The sequence below is a fragment of the Theobroma cacao genome, chromosome 7, assembly GCF_053813885.1.
Source record: "Theobroma cacao isolate CCN51 chromosome 7, ASM5381388v1, whole genome shotgun sequence".
NCBI classification, from domain to species: Eukaryota; Viridiplantae; Streptophyta; class Magnoliopsida; order Malvales; family Malvaceae; genus Theobroma; species Theobroma cacao.
The window spans coordinates 1,829,439-1,854,908 of record NC_142645.1 but is presented as its reverse complement, the minus strand read 5'-3'; the positions used below and the strand labels follow the sequence as shown (position 1 = coordinate 1,854,908).

The 25,470-nt window shown below is 36.5% G+C and overlaps 4 protein-coding genes and 1 pseudogene across 5 annotated transcripts; 2 read left to right on the top strand and 3 right to left on the bottom strand.

Moving 5' to 3' along the window:
• The first annotated feature begins 230 nt into the window (after positions 1–230).
• CPK33 (calcium-dependent protein kinase 33) lies at positions 231–4,812 on the top strand. Its single transcript, XM_007020758.3, has 8 exons — positions 231–1,379; positions 2,375–2,518; positions 2,663–2,815; positions 3,157–3,272; positions 3,484–3,651; positions 3,731–3,858; positions 4,188–4,287; positions 4,379–4,812. Exons 1-8 carry the CDS (start codon positions 650–652, stop codon positions 4,448–4,450), a joined length of 1,611 nt encoding a protein of 536 aa, XP_007020820.3. The 5' UTR covers positions 231–649; the 3' UTR covers positions 4,451–4,812.
• An 871-nt stretch (positions 4,813–5,683) lies between these two features.
• On the bottom strand, positions 5,684–7,197 carry LOC18593500 (protein translation factor SUI1 homolog pseudogene; annotated as a pseudogene). The gene is made up of 2 exons (XR_016027375.1): positions 7,037–7,197; positions 5,684–6,248 (listed from the first exon to the last, which is right to left on the bottom strand). The product of XR_016027375.1 is annotated as a protein translation factor SUI1 homolog pseudogene (transcript).
• An 810-nt stretch (positions 7,198–8,007) lies between these two features.
• Positions 8,008–11,746, bottom strand: AUG4 (HAUS augmin-like complex subunit). The gene is made up of 13 exons (XM_007020753.3): positions 11,533–11,746; positions 11,392–11,439; positions 11,179–11,304; positions 10,467–10,787; positions 10,178–10,274; positions 9,833–9,878; positions 9,651–9,744; positions 9,370–9,441; positions 9,149–9,207; positions 8,882–8,950; positions 8,751–8,802; positions 8,450–8,527; positions 8,008–8,373 (listed from the first exon to the last, which is right to left on the bottom strand). The coding sequence occupies exons 1-13, from the start codon at positions 11,653–11,655 to the stop codon at positions 8,296–8,298; spliced, it is 1,263 nt and encodes a 420-aa protein (XP_007020815.1). The 5' UTR covers positions 11,656–11,746; the 3' UTR covers positions 8,008–8,295.
• Position 11,747: 1 nt separating this feature from the next.
• On the top strand, positions 11,748–14,869 carry LOC18593497 (RNI-like superfamily protein). Its single transcript, XM_007020751.3, has 6 exons — positions 11,748–12,129; positions 12,304–12,431; positions 13,122–13,291; positions 13,362–13,439; positions 13,880–14,024; positions 14,142–14,869. The coding sequence occupies exons 1-6, from the start codon at positions 12,015–12,017 to the stop codon at positions 14,553–14,555; spliced, it is 1,050 nt and encodes a 349-aa protein (XP_007020813.3). The 5' UTR covers positions 11,748–12,014; the 3' UTR covers positions 14,556–14,869.
• Positions 14,870–15,529: 660 nt separating this feature from the next.
• Positions 15,530–21,565, bottom strand: LOC18593496 (calponin-like domain protein). The gene is made up of 8 exons (XM_018125115.2): positions 21,407–21,565; positions 18,667–21,277; positions 18,429–18,566; positions 18,146–18,325; positions 17,673–17,867; positions 16,990–17,088; positions 16,297–16,911; positions 15,530–16,189 (listed from the first exon to the last, which is right to left on the bottom strand). The coding sequence occupies exons 2-8, from the start codon at positions 21,259–21,261 to the stop codon at positions 15,830–15,832; spliced, it is 4,182 nt and encodes a 1,393-aa protein (XP_017980604.2). The 5' UTR covers positions 21,262–21,277; positions 21,407–21,565; the 3' UTR covers positions 15,530–15,829.
• Positions 21,566–25,470: the final 3,905 nt, after the last annotated feature.

The window sequence follows — 25,470 nt, the reverse complement described above, 5'->3', positions numbered from 1 at the left end:
ATGAGCTAATTAATTAAATAAAATGGCTGAGTAATAAAGTAGATGGAGACCCTTAACCCCAACACATACTGTGATAAAAAGAAAAAATATTGTGAGACAGCAGACAGCTGGTGGATCTTATATTTCTTTATTGATTATTTTCTGTGAAAGGTTTGTTACACAGGCTGCTCGTTGCTGTCCCTTGGCATAGAAGATTCTCTCTCTTTGGTCCCATCAAAATTCAATGTTTCAAACATAACTCAATAGTTGACCCAGCCAAGCAAGCCTCCCCTTTGTTTTCTCACTGGTCATAGCCTCCCCCCGTCCTGTTAAAGCTAGAAACTTTGATCTACTTTTTTCCTTATAAACCCACCCTTTGTATTCACAAGCCTTGAAGCTGGATTCTTTTTCATCACACCCCTCGCCATATTTCGTAGTCACCATCTTGGTTTTGGGCTTTTCTTTTTTATCAGTGTGAGAACATCACTTTTGGTCCAAAGTTCTTTTTTTTTTTTTATTTAGTTTCTGAATCTGGGTCTTTTTCCTTCTACCTCAACCTTAGTAAATCACTTAATTCTGATCCATTTTCTTAATTTTGTATCTGTTTCTTCATCTGGGTCTTTTTCTTTCAATCCAAATTTGATAACTTGGCAGTTACAAGTGAAACCAGATGGGTGGTTGTCTGACAAAAAGCAAAGAACCAAAGCCAAAGCATAATGGCTACAGATCAGGAGCAACAACTACAGTTGCTGTGCATCAACAAAGATACCAAGAACCTGTGAGGCCCGCACCTGTTCAACCCCAATTCCACCACATCCCTGAAAAGCCAGGTGCTCAAACACCTTGGAAGCCGGTTGCTCCAGCACCAAGCCCCAAGCCTGGCCCCAGGGTTGATACAATTCTTGGTAAACCATATGAAGATATAAGGATGCGCTATACAATTGGTAAGGAATTGGGAAAAGGTCAGTTTGGTGTAACTTATCTTTGCACTGAGAATTCAACTGGAAAGCAATATGCTTGCAAGACAATTTCTAAGAGGAAGCTAGTTACAAAGAATGATAAGGAGGATATGAAAAGGGAGATACAGATTATGCAACACTTGAGTGGACAGCCTAATATTGTGGAGTTTAAAGGTGCTTATGAGGATAAGCAATCTGTTCACCTTGTAATGGAATTGTGTGCTGGTGGTGAGTTGTTTGATAGGATTATAGCTAAGGGACATTATAGTGAAAGGGCAGCTGCATCTATCTGCAGGGCAATTGTTAATGTTGTCCATGCTTGTCATTTTATGGGTGTGATGCATAGGGACCTTAAGCCCGAGAATTTCCTGTTGTCTAGCAAGGATGAGAATGCTCTTTTGAAGGCCACAGATTTCGGGTTGTCGGTATTCATTGAAGAGGGTAAATTCTTGTCACGCTTTATATTTGGTCATTTGCACATTAAGTTATTGGTCCTAAATTGCAGGAAATTTTTGCATATGTACATGGAAATAATGATTGGTCTTAACCACCTGCTTGTGAATGATTCGAAGTTTTTGCACCAACCCCTAACTAGTGTTGTGAGTATTGAACGGAGAAAAAGTCAGTTAGGTTAATTATAATTTTGAAATTTTATTGGTTTGGACATCATTAGCTGCCAACTAAGATGGCAGGTAAGTTTCCCCAATTTGTTCTGGCCATCTCCTTCAATTCATTGTATGCATGTTCATTCACAATTTAGTTTAACCGTATACAATATATAGTATTTTGAAATTTTAACTTCTGCTCTCTTGGAGCATCATTTGTTACTAAATAAGAATGGCGATTGGGCGATTGTGACACCTGGCTGATCAAGTCCGAAAAACCATCACTTAGAAGTTGAATTGGTCAGCAGTCATGAACTGATATTGCATTAGCTTCCAGCATTTTCATTATTGTTTCCTCTATGTTTATGCCCTAATCTTCTTACAATATTTGGCATTGAATAAGTTTAAATAACTATGCATTAATGGCAACTTTCAGAAATTCTGATTTACCTTCTATTTTCTCGATTTCCTGTACACCGACTCAGAAGTATAGATCTCATTTACATGATGGCAGAATTTGACTTCTATAACTGTGTGAAAGTTTTATGGCTTTAAGCTTTAATTTAAGCATCAGTCATGCAGTTTGTAGTCTTTCTACAAATTTTATATCCAGTATAAACTGGCATGTCTATATGTGGGTGTCTATAAACACGTATAATATGCATATGTGAATTCACATATCCATACACAATAACATGCATTATGCTTGCCATTGTTTTCGAAAGTAAATGGTATTTCTTTCTGAAAAGGAAAAAAAATCGTATCTCATGTATGTCCATGTGTAAAAAACTATTAGCATTCTTTTCTGATTGCTCTTGGTACCTTTGGCAGGAAAGGTGTATCGGGACATAGTGGGGAGTGCTTACTATGTTGCTCCTGAAGTATTACGGCGTAGATATGGAAAGGAAATTGATGTTTGGAGTGCAGGAGTTATGTTGTATATCTTGCTCAGTGGTGTGCCTCCATTTTGGGCAGGTAATTATTTAAACCACACTATCGTTTTGCTTATGAAAAATAATATCATCAATTGCCAAAAGCTATAGCTTTGACTTTACTAGATAGCCTTTGAAACTGCTACTTCAATATTAGTATATAATTTAATGAATGTTTTTGCCTCAGAAACGGAGAAGGGGATATTTGATGCTATTTTGGAAGGAGAAATTGACTTTGAAAGTCAACCATGGCCTTCTATTTCGGACAGTGCCAAGGAACTAGTCTGCAGGATGTTAACACAGGACCCGAAAAAGAGGATCACTTCTGCTCAAGTCCTAGGTACTTATTTACAGAATAGTTTCCCTTTTTTTTTTGTTTGGTTGGCTGGGTGGAAATTTATATAAGTAGTTAATCGCAGGTGATTCCTTGTAGGTTCAAAAATAATTTCTTTAAATGTTCATTCTATCTTCATATGCCACGCATCCTGGCATTCTATCATGCTAATGTGTTAAAGGAAAATCAATTGTAACGTTGCAAAATTACGTTCTAATATATATATGAATCCATGTGCGTGCTTGTGTGTGTGTGTGATTTGTTTTACTGCATCATACTGGGCTTGTGAGTTACTATAATTCATGTCAAGGCCCAACCAAAAGATTGAAAATCTGTGATTTATGCAGAGCATCCATGGATAAGAGAAGGTGGAAGTGCATCAGACAAGCCACTAGACAGTGCAGTGCTTTCTAGAATGAAGCAATTCAGAAGAATGAACAAACTAAAGCAACTTGCCTTAAAGGTAGGTTCAAATTTATTTATATGGTATCTTTGATTTCTAAATGTGGCAGTAAGAGAGAGATAGGCATGTGACTCTTTAGTCATGAGATAGGCCTGTTTTATTTGATATACAATAGCAAATTAGTACGTCATTTTGCAATCCCCAGTTATTCTGTTGGTTTCTACTTGAGCAACTTTACTTGCCATATAATGACAAGCCTGGTGGATTATAGGTCATTGCAGAAAATCTTTCTACTGAAGAAATCCAAGGTCTGAAGCAGATGTTTGCAAACATTGACACTGACAACAGTGGCACAATCACCTATGATGAACTTAAGAATGGATTAGCTCGACTTGGATCAAAGCTCACGGAGGCTGAAGTTCAGCAGCTGATGGAAGCTGTAAGATACTATTTAAATCTATAATATGTAGATCATTTTAGTTTAGATCATACATACTAACCTTGGTTTTATGTCGCAGGCTGATGTGGATGGAAATGGTAGTATTGACTACATTGAATTTATCACTGCTACAATGCACAGACATAGGCTAGAAAGAGACGAACATCTGTATAAAGCTTTTCAACATTTTGACAAGGACAACAGCGGGTAAGTTTTCTTCATAGCCAGAACTGGCCAGACATATAAATGCTAGAATTGCAGTGTCATATTTGATCTTGTCTTGGTGTGTTCAGTTTTGCTTTCGTTTGGTGGATATAAACATGCTAGTAATTGCAGTAGCATTTCAGGCTAGTAGTCCATAATTCCAAGTTTCATGTGAAATAGATAAGATTTAGCTGTCTGAACTAGTCATATTTGGGGCACATAAATCAATGACATGGGACCTATGATTAACCATTAAGTCCTCTTTCTTTGGCCAGCATAACCATTAATTAAGATATGCTAGGAGTCAATAACTTGTTTGAAACTCTTTTCAGGTATATCACAAGAGATGAGCTAGAAACAGCCATGAAAGAATATGGAATGGGTGACAATGACACAATCAAGGAAATAATATCTGAAGTTGACACTGACAATGTAAGCCCCCTTTTCTACCTTTTTTCTACCTTTGGAAGCACATTTTCTTTGCAGCATGATGCATTAGTTCTTACTTATGCCTTGTTTACAGGATGGTAAAATCAACTATGAAGAGTTCCGTGACATGATGAGAAGTGGAACCCAACAAGGCCAACTCTTTTAGAAATAGATGACTGGACTTGCAGAATCGGGGAAAATTCCCCGATGGTAGTGCACAATGGCTTTAAGAGATCTCTAGGCCCCTCGTTACATAACTTTGTCTGGTTTGGTTTTTCATTTTTGATTGTAATATATTGCATATAATTATATCTTTACATTTTTTTGGTGAGTCTTGTGCCTGATATATGACGGATTTTGAGAAGAAAGATTGTTTAAGCTAGAAGTTTGCTTATCTTTTTCCATGTCCTCAATTCTGGTTCCCCCAGAGTGTAGAACTCACTCCTTGAGATCACATCAATGTTGGTTATCACTTCTTCGAAATAAATACTGCAGTCTTGCCTATGGCAAGGCAACATCTTAGAATCATTCTGCGTGAAATTATATTAATGTGATTCAATCTTGTCCCCATGGATTGCCTTTAGAAACTTCATAAAACCTTATCTGGTGTTTCAGTTGCCTAAGGTGCAAGGAGAACTTATATCGACTTCATTAATAACAGTTCATCATGCATGAAATTTCAATCTAGATGAAGGCGAAACCCTCATATCTAGAGTAGAGAAACACAAAGCAAAAATGGAGATGTCATGGATTCATATTTTCGATTCAAAAGACATGTCCAAACATATAAGTTTAAGACTCATCTTATTTATTACTGATATTGAATTTGTGACAGGACACCATTTGAATTATAGAACCTTGGGTTACTGGACCGCATGGTTCTTATCTGTATCTAGCACCTACTGAGACTCAAAATCCTTAATACCAATCACTACCTCCCAGCCATTTGAGCTTTCAAGTAGACTAATGAAATGGAGCTCCCAAAGGCAAAGCCAACCAGAAACAGGGAGCTCTCATTCGTTTGCTTTCTAATTCATCCCTATCCTACATAGATGCAAAGCTAAGGCAAACAACAGAAAAGGTTCTAGGAGTGCCTTGGTACAAAAGAACCGGTGGCTCAAAGCCCTGGAGCCAGACAAGGTCAAAGTCCAACCTCAAACAGACAAAAGTTTGGTTGCAAAGCGTATATTACGGGCCAAATGGACCAAATTGCAGGTGTAACATCAGTTGAACCAATTGCCCAAATTTGAACAAAAGGGGAAGGCAGCGTATGATAAAGATAACCAAGTTCATGTACCAAAGTACTAATAGTGCATAGGATTTTAAATTGGCTTGTCCTGAACCTGAAACACCAGCAGAGACCAGAAGGCAGAAGCAAGACAGGAATAAAAGGCAAAGCTTTAAAGCAAATACTATCCATTATAATTAATGAAACTTTAACATTGGATTCCATTATTGGTCCACCCCAACAAGGGGTGCGAAGACAAGACTAAAACAAAGACAGCCTAGAAATTTATTTCATAAAAGTCCTAAATCATGACAAAAGCAGCAAGAACTTCCCCTAGAAACCATGAATCTTGATTTGATCCTTCTTCACGATGCCAGCATTAACAAGGAACTGGGACACGTTTTTGCGCTGATCACCTTGGAGCTGAATGATTTTGCCAAGCTCTTTGTCATTCACGACATTCCCATTACAGCAGAAGTCCTTCTTGAGACACTTGAGAATTTTCTCGTAGCTCAAATCCTGTTTCAGCCCTTGAACAGTTGTCAAGCTTTTCTTTCCATTCCTCTGTTGGATTCGTATATGCACATACTCCTTGGTTCCAGTGCCACCAAATTCCTCAGCCTCGGCGAATGGATCGAAAGTAGTGGGGATCTGGCTGCCTATATCAACCATGTACTTAGTTAAATAGAAACTTGGAACGACCTACGGGTGCTTGCTTGTCTCTTGAGCGCTAGTACTGTAAGAAATAACAAACCATGAATTGTTAGAAATCAACAATTTATACTGTCTGAAAAGCTTATCAAACATCTGAATCTGTCACTAACAAGCAGAAAAAGCACTGCAGAGAGATTTAGATATGATCAAATACAAAGAGACATAAAAAAGCAGAACCTCGTATCATTAGTATCTGAACTCCCTATTAAACCAAACCTACAATTTTCTTTCAAGATCAACGTGTTTAAACAAAACCCAGGTCCAAACCAGGGCCATTTAGCCATTCCATCTTTCAAACAGAAGATTACCCAAGACCTTAAAAATCGAAACATCTCTTCCAATCAAACATCAATCATACATATGTTGAGTGCTAAAATCAACACAATTACATCAAGAATTCAACTTTTCCTTAAGATTTTAGAAAAACCAAAGCTAACTAATCACGAATTCGCCATGTTCAACAAACTAAACATGGTTCTAAAGGGAAATAAGAATCAGACCCTCCCCCAGAACTACAAGACACAATAAAAAAACTCCCTAGAAACAACGATACAATGATCAAAACACAACAAACCAGAAAAACAGGGACAAAAACAAAAAAGGGTTTTGGCCTAGAAACGAAAATTCCAAGAAGAAAGATCACCCAGGAAAATCATTGATCCAATCTTTTACCATAACAAATGAAACAAAACACACTAATAGACCAACTCCAAGAGACAAAGATACGATGATCAAACACAACAAACCAGCAAAACAGGACGAAAACGAATGTGGGCTTTGGCTCAGAAACCGAACCAAACCGAACCGTACCTGAGAGCTTGGAAGGTTTCTTTCAATCGGTTACTATGGGAAAATAAGATCGGCAAGGGGGTGTTTAAATAGGCGGTTGAGTCCCCGCGTGGAGAGGAGACATAACCGCGGGTGAAGGATATGTTTGGATTGGTCCACGTGGATTGGTTGAGATCAGAATCTTGACTCGTGGAAGGTCGAGATTGCAGCATAAATATTCTAATTAATCGGAATAAATAATAATAATAAAAAATAAAGGCGTGGATACCACGCGTAATAACAGACTAAATGACGCACAGGGTGGAGTCTAAGGGAAAGAAGAAAGAACAAGGGGGAAGAATCTGGAAGTTTGAAGGAGAACAACAGACGGTCCAGGTTAATCCAAATCTATTTGGAATACTTTTGTTCTCGGGGGTGGCTTGATTTGATTTTTTGTGGCTACCCAATCTTATGCTACGCAAGTTGGTCTCTTTCTTACCAACAAATTTGATTTGCTTTGCTTATACTTCGATTCGATGATATCATATATGTCACATCGATTATATATTAATATATAATTAAATATTTATATTATTTTTATAAAATTAAATCATAAAACTCAACGACTTAAAACAAATAATTCTTTATTGCTTAATATAAATCGTGATATTCACATGAAATGATAATTAAAATTTATCTTAACATTTAAGATTTTTAACATATTAAAGAGGTTTGTCATGTGAAAATTTAGTATGATAATTACCAAGTAGGGCCAAATTGATGAACTAGACATCATAACATGCCCATAAGCATGTCTTAATCGTTGTTCTTAAGAAAAAGAATGGAGTGCAAGAGCCACATGACTTGCTTCTCAAGTCAAAGTGCGTCAGCTCAGTGTGCGCGTCTCAAGCTGCTTTCGAAGGGGTGCAGCCGCCTTTCTACCCAGTACTCAAGAGGGGGCGGTGGGGGGGTGCTAAAGGTCCCACCACCAGCTATTTATGACAAAAGCACCATTGTTTCAAAAACAATCACTAGCTGTACAAAAAGCTTTCAAAAACGAGTGATTCCTCCGCAGAGGGAACAACACGAACATTTTAGCTATGGCACACAACAAGCAATAGGTTGGTGATCGAAAAACGAGTGATCCCTCCGAAGAGGGAACAACACGAACATTTTAGCTATGGCACACAATAAGCAATAGGTTGGTGATCGAAATTCGTTGAGTGTATTGAGTACCTATTGTACAACAAAAGGGTTCAATACAGAAATGTTGACAGGTAAAAGGAAATGGGATCTGGAAGTTATGTGCTTGCGTGGTCTGGTAAGCGCTTGAGGTCCATCTCAACTTGGTGGATTGTCCATTGCATATTTTCCAGTTTCTGTAAATAGGTGATGATGTTAATGTTTGTCGAAGGAAATTGAGTTTAAGACTGCTACTTGTTAGCTGATGTTTACCTTCACGATTTCATGGTACTGCCTTGCAATTGTATCGAAGTGAGGATCGACACCTTGATACTCACGTAGACGTGTCACCTGTTGAAACATGAGTTGATAATGTAAAAAGGACAGGAAACAGAAAGTAGCAAAACTTGGACGAACACAATGGCAACCAAAACAGAAACAGCCATAGGCAGGAGTCGGCTTTGCCAAATTTTCCCACTTTGAGGCAGAGTTAGGGTCACAGTTTTGAAAATAAGAATAATTCGTACATTCTAACAATTGACTGTCAAACTAGAAGATAGATGGTGGAACATACTGCTTTATTATATGCAGCAGAAGCTTCTTCAGTAGCCTCGAGGAGATATTTCCTGGCAACGAGGTGAGACAAGGTTATAGCCCAATATTGAAGCAGTACTGATAACTATGTGCATCACCCTTTAAAGTTACCTTATTTTATGCAATGCTGGTATCGACTCCTGAGTATAAGTTTCAAGCAAGAGAACATGCTCCAATACCCTGAGACAATAAATGCACATATGACAGGCTAATTCGAAAGATGAGCAGAAGTACGCTGTGCACGAGATCAAATAAACGCAAATGAATATGTATTCCTTTGCTATTTCCATATTTCTTTAACATAAATAAAAGAAATGCTAAACAACATGATGGTAGAGCAAACAATCCAAATATAGCAAGTAAAATAGGGCAACAAACCTTAATTTTGCATTCATGGTCTCACATCTTTTGCAAAGCCATGTCTTCTGTAATTCATCCTATAAAATTTGTCAAAGACAAGTTTAGAGATCAGTCCAAGGAAGAAAAAGAACATAAAACATATCGAAACCATTACTGTCATTTACTTCTACTACTAAAAACGCCTTAAAAAAATTCTACTACTAAAAACATTAAAAGAACTTCCTGAGCATAATGCTTACATATTTATGTTGATGTTGCAACTTCAAATCTTTGACAAGCTTAATAAGCACTCCGAGTATCTGCTCTAGGACCTGTCAAGAGAAAATTGCTTTACATCACATCTCATGCAAACAAAACAAACTCCTTTTAGAAGCATGACGTCATCCACGAAAACATCGAGTGAAATGAAAACTATCTTATAGCTCTGATGACAAAAGATCTAACAAAATGAACTGTCTCCATCTCATATTTCATTTTTTTAAAGGTGTCTCCATCTCATATGGATTGACTATTCACCTACATTGTAATATTCTGCAAATTTCCTATCTGCTGAATAGAGATCCTCCCGCAAAGCGGCTTCTTCCCTTTCAATCTCCTCAGTTATCAACTTAACCCTGGTAAATGAAATATTATAACACGTGATCAACATCAAGCATAGCGTGACACCAACCACATCAAAGAAGTAGAGAAAGTAACTCAAACCTTTCTGGAAGGCGAGAACTTGAACTTTGACTTCCAGAAGATGAGTCTGCAGCACGATAGCAATGGTAATATCAGGCACATAACTATTGAAAAAGGCAAATATGTTAATATATTTGTGACCACATTCTAATTTGCACTTCACCGCAGTTATCTAGGCCTCTGACTCTTGGAATAAAATGATGGACAACAAGATATATGGACTAATTTCTCAAACCAACACTAAATTTAGGGACAGAACATTATGAAGGAAGGATGAGGTGTTTCCAAACAGCATGCTAAAATGCACTGGCATATATAAACTGAATAATAAGAGAAGGGAGAGAGGCAAAGGATGCATGAAATTACCAATATCATCAATGAAGGCATCTGCCAACTTGTCGCATTTAGATTTCAAACGAACATCAATCTCCCTTGAAAGAGCTAAATGATAGTCAGCCATATCCTAAAATCACCAAATTCACAAAAATTTTAGAAATGTATCATGTTATTGTAAGAAGCCTCAGCCAGTGCAGATGATGATTAAATCATATGGCAACAGAAGCAAGGACCTATTTTGTAAATAAAGATTCAGGGAATATTTTTAGATTTAAAACTTTCAGACTCCATCTGCCACCATGACACAATGTTTCCATACCATTGACAATGGCACCCTTTGAAGCTGAGTTTGCCACAAATAAGCAGGTGTTATTCCAAGAAAGCGATTAGGCACACCAACACCAGGTTCCCCCAAATCGCCAGCATTATTCGCAGCTGCAGCACTATTCGCATAATTAACTGAGTTTGAACTAGAGCTGATAGTGAGACTGGTACTGGTACTATCGAGCGAACTCCGTGACATTATACTCCATTTTTCAATTTCTTCCTCATGAATTTCCCCATCATTAGATATAAGTGGAAGTCTCAATCTTTGAGCTGCTTCAGCAACAACTAATCGGTGCTCTAGAGTCTCATAAACCTAAAGTTCATAAAACACATAGCATAGCTTTTCTCAGATTCTTAACTATAAACACTCTGTTAGTTTTTGCTTTTGCTACTTACCTCTCGCAATTCACCTTTCACTTCTTAAAATGTAGTTATAAAGGAGTAGTAAATACAGGAAAAAAAAGGAAAATCGTGATTGATCAAAGACGAACAAATGAACAAATGAAAAACGGGTTTTAACACAAGTATTCCCTATAAAGGTAAAATCATACATTTTGCTATAAGGTAAACAAAATCATATGTTTACTATCTAACTCTTCCTTTCGCTGCAAAAGGTAATTCACATTTATCCTATAACTTTCTTAATTAACCTCAAACAATGAAAAAAAAAAAAAACATAAAAATTGATTAACATAAATTGAAACCTGAGGAGAGTTCTTCAATCCAAGCTGTGGGTAAAGACCTTGAAGGTCTCGAATCCCTCCGAGATTCGCCACGGAAACCGCTTGCTGATACTCTTCCACCATAGCTATTGCTTCACAGTAAATTGCCTGCAAAATTTTACATTTTTCTTTTCACAAATGTTTAAAAAATGAAGGAAAATTAATTCATACAGAGAAATTAAATTAAATTATCACCATTGCTTCTAAGTAACGTAATCTTTCTCTCGACATCTCCTCTCTCGCCTGAAAATAGAAATTCGTCACAGTATTTAAAAGGAATTCATTCATCGCATTGTTTGAAGAAAAAGAAACAAGATTTTTAAAAGAAAAACATACGAGTTGGAGATCGTAGTAGGCGGATTTGGAGACGAGAGATCCATCGGGGGCTAAGCAATGGCGCTCTAGCTGATCGATTACTTGGATGACGTCAGCCGGCAAGTTTTGCCCTCCTTTCACCATGAACGCTTTCTTCGTTTTCGCTTCGAAAGGAAGAAACTTGAACGGAAAAAGGCCGGCCTTTTGGGATTTTTGAAACTTGAAAAAAATGGAAGGAGAGACTGGTCGGAGGAAGAGAAAGTACCGAAGTAACCCTCCATTTTTGTGGGAGCAATGGGCTTTTTAGTAAATATAGTTTCCAAAAAAGGAGCATGAAAAAGAGTTTGTTTTTAAAATTGTAATTTGTTAGAAGTCGGCTATTGTTTCGTGGTCTGAGAGAACAAAAAGGACCGAACTTCATTCAAATCCCCGACAAATCTCAATCGCCTCTTTTTTCTCGACGAAATTGGAATATCAGAACGAAGAGAGAAAGAAAAATTTTGATGGAAAAAGGAAAATCTGCCGCCAAAGCATTAGAAATCTCGTTGAAGAAGCTCGATTTGAACGCCGATCGGAACTCCAAATCGTCTCATTCGATCCCCTCTCTACACTCTTCCAGTAGTCTCCTTTCTCCCTCGCTTGAAATTTCTTAATTTTCAAGTTATTTAATCATTGCAAAATAGAGTTATGGAATTTCTGTTTGTGATTGAAACTGAAGGAACGAGAGAATAATGCAAATTTATTATTTTTATTGAAAATTTTTGAAAAAAAATATTACGTTTTTGATGATAGGGTTACGCGTTGAGAAGAATAAACCTCCTAGTTTAGTGAGCTTGTGCCTCGGAGTTGTTGGCCGGCATTTGGAGGATATTGTGGAGGATTTGAGTGAGATTGCTGTTAGTTTTCCCGCGGATATTAAGGTGAAGAACTTAATGATAGCTGTTCATCCTTAGTTGTTTGTAGTAACAATGAATATGTTACGATTTGTTTTGCTATAGTTTCGTCCTTTTGTTCTTTTTGAGTTGTTGATGAATTAGGTTGATAGTTACATCCTATGGGTGATGTATGCATTATCATTCGTTTCCCCAGGGTTATAGTTTGATTCTTTCGGTTAGGAGAATGGTAGTTTATTCGTTGTTGAATTGCTTAATGATATGTTATCAATTCATCCTTTCGTTCGTTTCGGGTTGATGATGAATTTGTTAACAATTTGTTGCCTAGGTTGATAGTTCCATCCTATGGATGATGAATGCATTATCATTTGTTTCCCTAGGGTTATAGTTCAGTTCATTCCGGTTAGTAGAATCGGAGTTTATTTGTTGTTGAATTGCTTAGTGATGAATCTGTATCAATTTATCCTTTTGTTCCTTTCAAGTTGATGATGAATTTGTAAACAACATTTTGCATATGTTGATAGTTCCATCTTATCAATGATTAATGCATTATCATTTGTTTCCTTAGGGTTTTAGTTTGATTTATTTGGTTAGGAGAATTGTAGTTTATCCATTGTTGAATTGCTTAAGGATATGTTTCCAATTTGATATCTAGAATTGTTGCTCGAGAAGCTTTGCATTAGTATTTTCCTAAAGCTTATTAATGGATGATGGCAGATAACATTGGCAGCAATTGCAAGGAGAAGAAAGTTACTAAATGATGATGTCATTGTCTCCTTAGCTGATAGTTCGTGGGAAATTCTTGACCTTTCTGGTTCAGATGTTTCAGATTTCGGCTTAACAAAAGTAGCTGAAATGTGCAAATCTCTTTGTGCTGTGGATATAAGGTATGAATTGTTGGAATCATCATTTGAAATCAATTAATAAATCAATTACTGAGACAAGTTCTTAACGCAGCCAATGCAACAAAATTACTGCCAATGGTGTATCAGAACTTGTGCAGCACTGCCATTCATTGGAGACGTTGAGATGCGGGTAAGCTCTCATCGGCATGCGCTTTATTCATTAGGGGTTTTTAGCATGCAGTTCTCATCAGTTTTCAATGTATAAGTTCTGCGAATTTATGGGTTCATTATGAGTACCAAGCTGATATCAGATGAGATGTATGTAGCATAAACAGACATGAAATATTTTGATTGAACTGTATTAGTTTGCAAAGAATGAAAAGGCACTACCATTTTAAAATCTTCAGAACTTGTCACACTTTCAACATATAGAAATTTATTTTACTAAAGTTTTTCATGCATGCAACTAGTTAGACTTGGTACTTTCAACCTCTTTTTTACTGTTTCAATAGCATGAAATGAAATCAGAACTGGATATTTGGGTTTTTTTTTTTCTTTGAAAGGCGATATTTGGGTTTGACTAGGGGTATAAACCTCATAACAGGCTATGAACCAAAGTTAATATTGCAGAGGGTGCCCTGCGAGTGAGTCTACAGCCCGAAGATGCTTGGGCATATTGAAGCCAAAGCTGAACGATGTGGGGGGAGATTCTTGGGAGGAGCTTGATACCATGGAGATTGGTCATGGCGCACAGTCTTTGCGTTGGCTTGTGTGGGTATGGACTCGCTCTTATGGAGTTTTACTCTTTGTCCTTTCAATCTTGTGACACTTTACTGCTTGCTCTTCTTCTTCGGAGTGTTTGTTACAAACCCTATCACTTCTTTTTTGGCAGCCAAAGATTGATAAAGACTCACTGGAGATGTTGTCTACCGAATGCCCACGGATAATAGTAAATCCAAAGCCATCACTATTCAGCTTTAGAGGAACCGAAGTTCCCAGGGAAGCATTGCCTGATGTTGCTTTGGATGATCCCATCATCAAGGACATCGATCCCAAAACATGGGTTTTCTGCCGGTTTACACCAAAGGCCATATCCCAAACTCTTTCAAGTCCCAACGAGTTATCCCTGGCGGAAAAATTTAGACTCGCCTTTGTGGAAAGAGACATGCGCTTAGCTCCAAAGCGTGCAAAGAATGCAAGACAGCATCAGCGTCGCGCAGAGAGGGAGTGGATGATGACAAGCACCAGAGCCAAGGCATTAGCTCTGGCCTCACAAGCAAGCAAATCTCTACATGGTCGAAGCTGAACCATTCTAGCTTTCCATCCTTAATGTTCCTTTTTGGTTGTAAATTAGAAACTGTAAAGTATGCTAGTGAATGAAGGAAAGTAAGGGTATGGTGATTAACTTTGGTTTTGCATTTTGGCTATATCCATCATTGTCTTCCTCTAGGAGGAGGCTGATGGAAACTTGGGAGATACATTGGAGAGCCTAGTGAGAGTTGTGGATATTTTGTTTTTAAAGTAAAATGTTATACTTTTCGTACTAAAACATCCTGCATCTGTGAAGGTAGGGCTGTAAATCATGAGTTTCATTCACACTTAAGAGCTGTGTTAATTGAACGAGTGAGTCTGACCTATTTGTTATTTTTGCATGGAGCACTGAAATCTAACTTAGAATATGGTAATGGGTAAGATACTTGTTAATTTTGAAGTATTTTAAATTAAAGCCGTGTAAAATTTAATTAATCACATAAATCATTGCTTAATTCCCGAATGGTGATTATTAATACTCTTGAAAAACTCAATTCAAATCCGTATCGGCAATAAAAATAAATTTAGAATCAATTTTTATGTATGTTATTAATAAAAATTAAATAATTAATTTAATACATAAAATTAAAATTTAATATGTATAATTGAATTCGAATAATAATCATACTATGAACTACCTGAACCTATCCAAATCAGATTATAAGATATTCTCATTCTACTTAATCAACTCGAGTAGTACAAAATTATATCGAGTCAAATAATGCAAGTACCTGATTATATATTAACCAATACTGTATTCACCCTATTATCTTCTTAATCCTAGGCTATTAAATCAGGCAGGACTGATCTTTCCATCTTATAACCAAAGGATCCCAGGCCACATTTTCAGAAAGGTTAGTTTTCCAGGTATGAGTTTAAGGGATTCTCAATATCATCTGTCAACATTGATCTTCTTTCTGACATAAAACACAAAGAGAGAGAGAGAGAGAGGAAAGGAGGGAGAAGAGATAAGGAAACCAATATTACTTATTATATAGAGCATCATCATCAATACCAACTTGAAGCAATACCAGGGGAAATTGTTCTTTCATATTAGCATTTGACAGAAACCAATCTAATGAATGACGTGAACGGCCACTATGGTAATTGAATACAAAGTAGGGGAAAAAAAATAAGAAATAATAATAATAATAATAATAATAACAATAAAGAACACCCTGAGAAGAGCACAAAAGAATTGCCTATCTATGGAAAATATCCACCAAGCCTCTGTTGATTACCCTACTTATTAAGCCAATATTAATAGATCTAGAAGTAAAACCTTGGCAGCCCAAAGTTGGAAAAGAAGTTACCGTTTCCGACCAACAACAAGGCGAAGATAACCAAGGTGGTGAGAAGGACCCACATCCATGGCTGCATCCTTCTCTTGCCCCGGTTGCGAAGAGGAGGGGGAATAGATTTTGCCTTGCTCTGCTTTGTGAACTGCGATGGCTTTTGAGGCCTTTTTGCCACAATCACCGGTTTCTCTTTGTTTTCAGATTCTTTTTGAGTTTCAGTGGGAGTTTCAGAAGCTGGAGCAGGTTCGACTTCATCTGTGGCATTTGCATCCCCTGCTGCAGCTGTAGCCACCTTTCTTTTTTCCTTCTTCCTTGCCCTCTTTTCTCTTTCCTGCATAAAGAATAATTATGCTGAATCAGTACAGCCACAAGCAAAAATATTATACTTCACGAAGAACTGACTGAACAGAATATTGTTGTATTGTCAAAGGAATTCACCTTCTCTTTCTGTTCAGCTTCTTTTTGAGCTCTTAGGGCAGCCCTGGCTTGGGCCTTCTCTGCAATTCGCCTCTTCCTCTCCAGTGCCTCCTTAGCTTTAGCTATCTCCTCCAACCGACGTTGCTCCCTCAGTTTAGCTGCTTCCTCTTCCTTTCTCAAGTCCTCTGCCTTCCTAGCCAATTCCTCTTCCTTCCTAGCCAATTCCTCTTCCTCCTTTGCTCTCTTTGGTTTTTCATCTCTTGCCTCTTCAATTTCATCCCTGGAAGAGGCAGTTGTTGAGCCACTTACTGGATGAACAGATTTCACAGACTTCTCTGATTTACTTGTCTGATTCTTTTGCTCCACAGCCTTTGTCACAGGTTTATCATTTGTCTTTTCAGCTTTTGCAAGCACTGGTTTCTCTTGTATTCGTTCTTCCAAAGTTGAGCTGGACACAGTATGATCCTTAGCCACTCTTCCATTCACTACTTGAGGAATTACAGGTGGCTCTTCATCAGGACCAAGTGCACGGCCATCCATTGTCCTCAGTCTTCTTAGCGTGCTCCTGACATTGCATCTCATATATTCTTTACGGAATTCATCATTGTTGTTCCATAAGTCCATAACTCTCTCCACCTAAACCATTAACTGTTTAGATAAAATCTCATAGAAAATTTTAGTATAAAAGAATTAAAACGAATGCTATGGGCTCACCTGGTTAACACACAGATTTTGAAGTGCCTCTTTATCCCCTTTCAAAGCCAAATCATTCGCTGTCTTTGCATCATCCCTGTACTGCCAAAAATATTTGCTCTGCAGATTTCAAGCAAGAGTAGGCTCAACCTCATTTTATCAATAATTTTACTTTCATTGTGTAAAAACAGCTTAGTAGTTTCCATAAGCAATATATAATCAGAACAGTGATCTCAATTGAAAACGAACTAGAGGAATGGTAATCAACCTCAGCAAGAAGTCTAGAAGATAAGAAGCAGTCATCTCAATTGACTTTAAACGAGTTTGACAGTAGATAATAAAACCACCAATTTAGTTCCATCAATAATACTTCCCCAAATCACCAGATACAGCAAGAAAAAAAGAATTGGAAAAACAGCATTACAGCAATTACAATATTGAATTAAAAGGATGAAACAAATAATGCATCATGCATCATAAACTAATTCTCAATAACTTCTTCATCTCATCATTTTCACAATGTGATTCAACAATTTGAATAAGTTTCAAAACACAATGTGCAGACCTAACTGCCTATGTATGATCACAAGCATCTCTCAGTGTACACACATGGTCACCAGGTATCAGCATGCACGTGGCAGCAAGATAAAATGATAACCGTCTTCGAATACATGATATAAAAGGCTTAAAGGTTATTAAAGTACCTTCTCATATGATTGTTTCTTCAAACCCTGCAACTGTGCATATGCTTCTTGGCGAATGTCATCTGCAGCTTTGAACTGGGACAGCAACTTGTTTAACTTTTCAGTTTCATCATAATATTTTTTCTTAGCAACCTTAGTGACTGCCTCAGCCTTCAGGAGATTGTCTTTTAATTGGTCTACTTCCTTCTTTAAAGACTGTAGATGCAGAAGAGTAAAAACAGTATTAACACTACAAAGCAAAGATTAATGGTTCCAACAGCTAACAAAGTGGATATCATCCAGCATTAATTAGTATCAAAGACATTAAGCCAAGGAAAGACTCCCTAGTTTCATCTGTAATTCTTCACAACTTTAATATACACGATAAGGTGGATCTATAATCATAGAATGCATTATTCAGTGGGGTAATAGAAGTAATAGAAAAAAGATAAAGGGTCAAGGCAGGAATAAAAAGGGCAAATTGAAATTACTACCTTCAGGCGCTTTTCAATTTCTTCTTTCTGGTCCGAACCCTGCTGAACTTCATCATGCCTACCCCTATTAGAAGAGAGCTGGTCACGAACTTGCTTTAATTGGTTGATTTCACGAACTAACTGCTTTTCTTCCTTAAGAGGCAGCGTTTCATGTTGTATCATGTGTTCCATGTTTCGTATCTGCTTACAGGTGATATAATTAGAACAAATAATCATATCATATCATGAAAAAGCAGATTCAGACAAAAATATATTCCTTAAAAGGAGTAAAAAAGGTGCTTACCCTGCCATCAATATCATCAATGTTAATCACAGACTGAATAGAATCTATTTCCTGGCGTTTGGACCTAAGCAAGTCTCTTGCTGCTCTCTCTTGGGATCTGGCAGCATCAAAATTATCACCATATTCCTTGCAAGTGGCCTATTTATTGAAGCATTTACCAACCATAAGAAAAAAAAAAAAAAACAAAGTACTGTATGTTGTTTAGCAATATGATAAAGCATTTCATAAAGATCCTTACCCTCTTGCTTTGCATTTCAATTCGAATTGCATCCCGACTTTGAGTTTTTTCATCAACTCTAATCTGAGCAAGTCTGATTTTTTCTTTTAAATCTTCGTCATCATATCTTGGGATCCTGATCAAGAAGTAAAATGGCCTTTTTCTTTCAACCTCATCAATGCCCTCTTGTTCTTTGCATGTTTTACCATCATTAGCAACACTACCAGATTGAGTTCCTTCATTTATGACAGCACAATTTTGTTCACTACCATTAGTATCACTATTCGATACTCCAGATTCATGTACAATGCCATCATTGCCAGTAATATCCCTGTTACTCACAGCAGAGAAATTTTCAACTGCAGGAGGTGCTTTCCCATCATTACCTAGAGGAGCAGCCAGACTACTATCCCTTTGAACATCAGCCACAGCCAATTTTTCATCTTTATCACCAACATTGTGGGGCTCAATGCTATCTTCAGCAAGCTCTGTTGAAACCCCAGCCTCTTCAGAGACAATAGAATCAGAATTGATCTTTGTTTCTGATTTCAAACCATTGGCTAGGCAACTTAACTTAGTATCATCATCAACAGAACCATTCACAACATTAATTTCTACCTCTGAATCCTCAACATGATGGGAATCTGAACCCCCTCTGCTATTCTCATCTGACTTTATGACTTCAGTTTCTGCCTTCTCATCATCAACAGACTTTACGACTTCAGTTTCAGCTTTCTCATCATCAACAGTAGAAGATGGTAATGTTTCAGCCGTATTATCAACAACACCACTTTCAACTGTTACATTTTCGAGTGTAACTGTGGAGGGAGATCTTTCCACAAAATCAGCAGAAGCCCCAGTGCCAATATTTGAATCAGCTGTTGTATCACTAGAACCCCTTTCAACAGTTACATTCTCATCTGTAACAGGGGAGGGTGTGCTTTCTACGATTTCAGAAGACTGACCTTGTTGTGAGTTTTGACTTGAATCAACTGAGTCGTTAATCACAACTGTCTCTGAATAGAAACCCTGAGTGTGATCATCCTGCAAGGCCTCTCCACGTTCATCAGAAATGGAACCGCTAACAGCATCTTTTTCTAAATCAGCATCAGCCTTTGGAGACAAACCTTGTTCAGAATTACCTTCCAAGTCCAACCCACCTTGCACAGGAACCTCATCCCTAGCTGTTAAATCTTCCTCACTTTTAACCGGTTCATTGTCTGGGTGCACGGTTTCAGGCATTTCAGAGAACCCATTTTGTTCAGTCCTGTCTCCATTACCATTAGAGACAGGACCATGACAATCAGCTTCAGCCTCAACTATGTTAGAGGACTCATTCTGTTCAGGCTTGGAAACTTCTGAAACAGTATCCTCCACACTTTCAGCAGGTAAACAATCCCCGTTAGAATCAGAGACAGAGACAGGAACACCATCATTCTGTTCAGGCTTGGAAACTTCTGAAACAGTATCTTCCACACTATCAGCAGGTAAACAATTCCCGTTACTATCAGAGACAGAGACAGGAACACCATCATTCTGTTCAGCCCCGGAATCAGTAACAACAGCTTCTGAAACAGTGTCTTTGGCACTATCATTAGGAAAAGCATCCCCATTACTGTCAGAGACAGAGACAGGAGGAACCCCATCATCAGATACAGGCAATTCAGAAACCCCATTCTGTTCATGATCGGAACCAACAGCACCTTCAGAAACAGTGTCCTTGGCGCTATCAGTAGCTAAAGCATCTCCACTGCTATCACCATCATCAGGTACAGCCGTTTCAGAGTCCTTATCATCTTTTGACCTGGAATCGACAACACTGTCTTTGAAACTATCATTAGCCAAACTACCTCCATTACTATCACCATCATCAGCTACAGCCGTTTCAGAGTCCTCATTTACTTTTGACCTGGAATCGACAACACTGTCATTAGCCAAACTACCTCCATAACTATCAGAGACAGAGACAGAAGAAACCTCATCACTCTGTTTACCACTGGAATCAACAGCAGCAGCTTCTGAAACAGTTTGTTTAGCAACACCATTAGCTGAACCATCTCCATTACTATCAGAAACAATTTCAGGCGATTCAGAGACTCCATTCTGATTAGCCCTGGAAGTTTCCGAAACACCATCTTCTACATTAGTAGCAGAAACAGGACCACTCTCAAAAAGATCCTCCGGTTTGTCTTCGACAACAGGACCCTCCACGTGGCACAATTCCGTTGATTCCTTGTCCTGATCCAGAATTCCAATACAAGATCCATCCTCTCCTTCCAAATCCTTAACCAAATCAGATTTAGATTCCACTTCTCCTTTAATCTCCAAATTCTCAACTCCCTGATCTTCGCCACCAATGCCAATGCCGTTTTTCTCAAGATCCGACTCCACTGAGTCGCCATGCACTGCTTCGTCTCCGTTAACGAAAACGTAACCGTCACCGTCACCGTCACCTTCTTCCTTAACAGTACTCCCATTGGCGCCATTGGAAAGATCGTCCTTTTCCTTCTCCTTCTCTTCCTCCTTATCTTTCTCCACCACAATCTCAACCTTGGATGAAGACGATGCCACCTCCTCCTCCGCCACATGCACCACCGTCACCTCCTCCGCCGTCATTATCGCTCTCAATTAACTGAACATATAAAAATTCAAAATTTAGATCCAAATTACACTTTGCAAAATTCAAAAAAAAAAACCCATTTTTTTCTTTCAAAAATATAGATCTTAATCTTCCAAAAAAGATAAAAGATTCAAAACTCACTCTAACAAAAATGGAAAGACCAAATGCAGGAGCCGGAGTTCGGCGTCGCCAATGCCGGAGAAGGCGGGATCAGACTGAATCAAGAGAAAAAGCTTGAGAGAGAGAGAGAGGAAATTATATGAAGTAAAGCTGGAGGAAAGTTTGAGAAGGAAAAAAATATATATAAAAGAGAGAGAGAGAGAGAGGAAGGAGTCTTGTCCGTATGAAACTCTTCTCTTTTACTAGCAATTCTTTTTTCTTTAATTTCAAACAGACTTTTCATTTTTTTTATTTAATTATTATTGTTTTTTACTATTAATCTCACATTTCGCATGGTTTTATTAATGGATGCAATGTAATGCATTCTACGTATCAGTATCACCTATATAAATTTTTTACGGGTTTATATTCCATACAATGTTAGTGTATAATATTTATAATCGAGCACTTGACTAGGTAATATCATCTTATTTTTACAGGTTTATATTCGATACAGTATTAAAATCTCATAAATACGTAAAACTAAAAATGTAAAAATATTTTAAAATAAATAACTTTAAAATTATTTATTAACAAAATGAAAATATTTGATATGTTAATAAATAATTATACAAAACGGTAAATTGGGTTTTTTATTATTTTTATGTTTAAATAAGTTTTGTATAAATATATTTTGAAAATTTGTTGGTGGATTTTGTTAATTATGTAAAAGTATTATTTGATTATTTGATGATGGAGAGATATATATCAAATTTGGATATCATGAAGTAAGGATGATATCACGAATGAGATAACCCACTATGCGTTTGAAAAGCATATCCCATATGGCATTTGGCCATCCTTTTGCCCACTTTCTAAGAGAGGAGTGTTAATGGTGAGATAAGACTTTCATTTCAATTAAATGAATAGTAAAAAGGAAGATTTAAAAATATTAATATTTATAATAATTTAAAAATTTTTAATTTAAAAAAGAAATTAAACTCTCGAACATCCCTCATCTCCCATTAGAGCTTTAAATCTCCTTTTTTTTCCTCAAATTATAAACTTAAATAATTATTATATACAATGTCTAGCGATATACCTGTTTGCTGTTATATATAACATAATCACGTGACTCATTTTATAAATTGCCAATAAATTAAATCAATTATCATGTGATCATATCAACTGTCACATGACCATGATAATTACTACATGAACAAAAAAATAATAATTAACATTAAAATTGACTATCATTAAAATTAAGAATAAGGTATTTTGATGAAGCAATGGGTTCTTTTAGTTGACCCAAAGCTTCAATTGCCTAATTCTTATTGTTATTCTTATAATATTTGAAGCGAACAATGCAGCTCAATCTCTTCTTGTTCTTTGGATCAGTCCAAATTATACCTTTTGCTTTTGTTGGTTGAAAGATGAATAAGGTTTTCCTTTTGGTGGTCTCATCTACTAATTCTTCCCTTTTGATTTTGGCAAAAAAAAATATATTTTTTTTCCTTTAATTTGCTATAATAAATTTGGGTTCCATGCTGTAGAGGTACATTGACAAAAACGTTGTCTAATAATTACTTGCCTTTAACATTCTTTTTCATAAAAAAATAAATCGAGACAAGTGAACACTTAAAAAAAATCTAAAAACTTCTAATGGCATGAATATAATACAAGATATAAGATAACGACATACACATTTCCTATAAGTAATACTCAGATTTCGACTAAATTTGTGACTAGAAAGTATTGATCAAAAAAATCAATGAAAGCAAGATATAAAAGCTTTTAATTGCATGAATGTGATACAAGATATAAGACGAGGACACAGTCGTTCCACATCATTCATAATCTGATTTCAACTAAATTTGTGAACAATAATGAAAGATGTAGCGAAAAGAACTGATTGAAAAATATAAAAGTAAACCAAACCGATTTCACACAATGGATGGTGAGATATACCAGAGAATATTTAATAATTGCATTTCAAAATCTAGAAAAATCATGACAAAAAATCCAAAAGAGGGTCTTTTTTTTCAAAAAAAAGAAAGGCAAAAAACATAAAATTCAATCAAAGGTGGGAACAAAGGGAGTGGGGACAAAAGCTCAATTGCGGAAACGCGCCAAAGAAAGGGTGTAAAAATGGGAACATAGGAAACTTTTGATCAAGGCAATGAGATAGAGATGAGGTATAAGGATTCGCCCTTTCTTGGCAAAACCAAGGCCATTTTGTCTCAAATTTATGATAGGAGGAAAAACCATGTGAGAGGAAGGGAGTCTTCATCTACATACATAATTCCCCCCATTCAATGCGACAACTCAAGGGATCTTCAAAAGGAATCCAAAGTATTGAAATATAATTCAGAATCGAATTTTTTTCAGATTTTTATATTAATTTCAGGGTTTTTTACATGTTAATCCTATAAATTTATCTGTCGAAAAATCGATTTATTCTTATTAAAATTTGATAAGTTTTCGTTATTGAAATATCCAATCAAACTCGAAGAATTGACTCTCGATTTAATGATTTTTATACACAATAACATAAAGGTCGATCTATTATTATAAGATTTAGGATCGATCTAGATCAATACTATATACTAATGCTATATATAAGTCCAAAAAAAAAAAGGAGGAGAAAGGGGATATTCGTGCATATACACATTTTTTTTTGTGTTTCCAGGCCTGTCGGCAGCCATAGCCTATTTGAAGGGTCGTTCTCCTGTACCTTTTATTGTCCCTTTCTTTGAAGTAATTTTCTACTATATATTGATTGACAACTAGCAGATAACTTTAATTCAATTAAAAATAAATATAAAGAGATAACTTTGACTAATTAGTAGCTTTTGATCCTCAATTTGTAACTAATCACAGATAAGGTCGAATCCATTTTAAAATTAATAACAAAATAATAAAATTAATTTCATGTCTTCTGACTACGAAAAACATGGAATTTCATTTTATGAAAATTAAAAAAAAAAAAGCGAGAGAATGAAATTCAAAGCTATAAAACTCCAATTTAACATCAATGATATCCTAAGAAATTAATTTAACTTTAATTGATATGTTGTGGTCCTTTCTTAAGGTTCAGAATATTTTTGTTTGACATTTTGTAAAGTTTCTGAGTTAATAGTAACAAATTTAATTGGCATGGTGTAGTGTCTTATCTATAGATAGGTTTGGTGTACAAAATGGACCAAAGAAGGAGCCGTGCCCTTAGCTTTATAGTAGCATTGATTTAGACATATTATGATTCCATTGGGACCATTTTGTGCCATTTGATTTTTCGATAGATAACATGGGGGTGTTCATCTTTTTAATAATGTCACCATCCCGCTTTTTGTTTTGCTAACATCTCACATTAAATGAGCTTCCACCTAGCTTAACCAATACAAATCTTGAATCTTTTTTATGGGTTTTTTTGCTAAATATGCTATTAAAAGCAATATTTTCATGAAACGTATCAAAAATCATTAAAATTATTATCTGTCGAGTACTATATCGGGTATGATAAAATACTTATAAATAGCACCTTAACGAGTGTTTTACAATATCGATAGCAAAACCCTTCACTCGTATTCGATTGGCTTAGTAAAAAAATGTTAACATCAAACACAACATTTTTTACCCTAAAATCTAATTATTGAGATTCGTTAGTAGCAGCCCTAAGAACACGATGTGCCAGCCTTATAAATGACATATCTGTCATGGGCTAGCATGAACAAGAGCCAGCTGCCAAAGAAAAATCAACCTATACAGATATCTTAATCTAATTCTCAACTTTCTTATAGTCTTTTTGCACAAAAAAAAATTCAAGATTCATGAACCACAATAAAGGGGGAAAAGATCCATTTTGTGCAAGTGTACTTCCTATGTACTCAATTCTCTAACTATTCTACACATATTTGCTTAAGATATAAGAAATTTTTGTGTGTCAAGCTGTGAAAAGCCAGCAAAACAAAATTTGGGTCAATGTCATTGGTAAGAGTTTGAGAATTAGGAGTGAGAAATAAGTAAAAGTGTTTGGGAAATAAAAAAAAAAGGGTAATAGAAAGTTAGTGTCAGCACATGTTTCTTAACATAATATAAAAGGGTCAAAC

Excerpts from the sequence above, each read along its gene's own strand:
- CPK33 (XM_007020758.3), top strand. The coding sequence starts at position 650 with ATGGGTGGTTGTCTGACAAAAAGCAAAGAACCAAAGCCAAAGCATAAT. Across the intron at positions 2,816-3,156 it reads CACTTCTGCTCAAGTCCTAG|AGCATCCATGGATAAGAGAA; the intron begins GTACTTATTTAC and ends TGATTTATGCAG. Across the intron at positions 3,859-4,187 it reads TTTGACAAGGACAACAGCGG|GTATATCACAAGAGATGAGC; the intron begins GTAAGTTTTCTT and ends AACTCTTTTCAG.
- AUG4 (XM_007020753.3), bottom strand. The coding sequence starts at position 11,655 with ATGGTGAAAGGAGGGCAAAACTTGCCGGCTGACGTCATCCAAGTAATC. Across the intron at positions 10,788-11,178 it reads GATTGAAGAACTCTCCTCAG|GTTTATGAGACTCTAGAGCA; the intron begins GTTTCAATTTAT and ends TATGAACTTTAG. Across the intron at positions 9,442-9,650 it reads AATTTGCAGAATATTACAAT|GTCCTAGAGCAGATACTCGG; the intron begins GTAGGTGAATAG and ends TTCTCTTGACAG.
- LOC18593497 (XM_007020751.3), top strand. The coding sequence starts at position 12,015 with ATGGAAAAAGGAAAATCTGCCGCCAAAGCATTAGAAATCTCGTTGAAG. Across the intron at positions 12,432-13,121 it reads GTTTTCCCGCGGATATTAAG|ATAACATTGGCAGCAATTGC; the intron begins GTGAAGAACTTA and ends GGATGATGGCAG. Across the intron at positions 13,440-13,879 it reads TTGGAGACGTTGAGATGCGG|AGGGTGCCCTGCGAGTGAGT; the intron begins GTAAGCTCTCAT and ends TTAATATTGCAG.
- LOC18593496 (XM_018125115.2), bottom strand. The coding sequence starts at position 21,261 with ATGACGGCGGAGGAGGTGACGGTGGTGCATGTGGCGGAGGAGGAGGTG. Across the intron at positions 17,868-18,145 it reads AAATTGAAAAGCGCCTGAAG|TCTTTAAAGAAGGAAGTAGA; the intron begins GTAGTAATTTCA and ends CTGCATCTACAG. Across the intron at positions 16,912-16,989 it reads AAAATCTGTGTGTTAACCAG|GTGGAGAGAGTTATGGACTT; the intron begins GTGAGCCCATAG and ends TTAATGGTTTAG.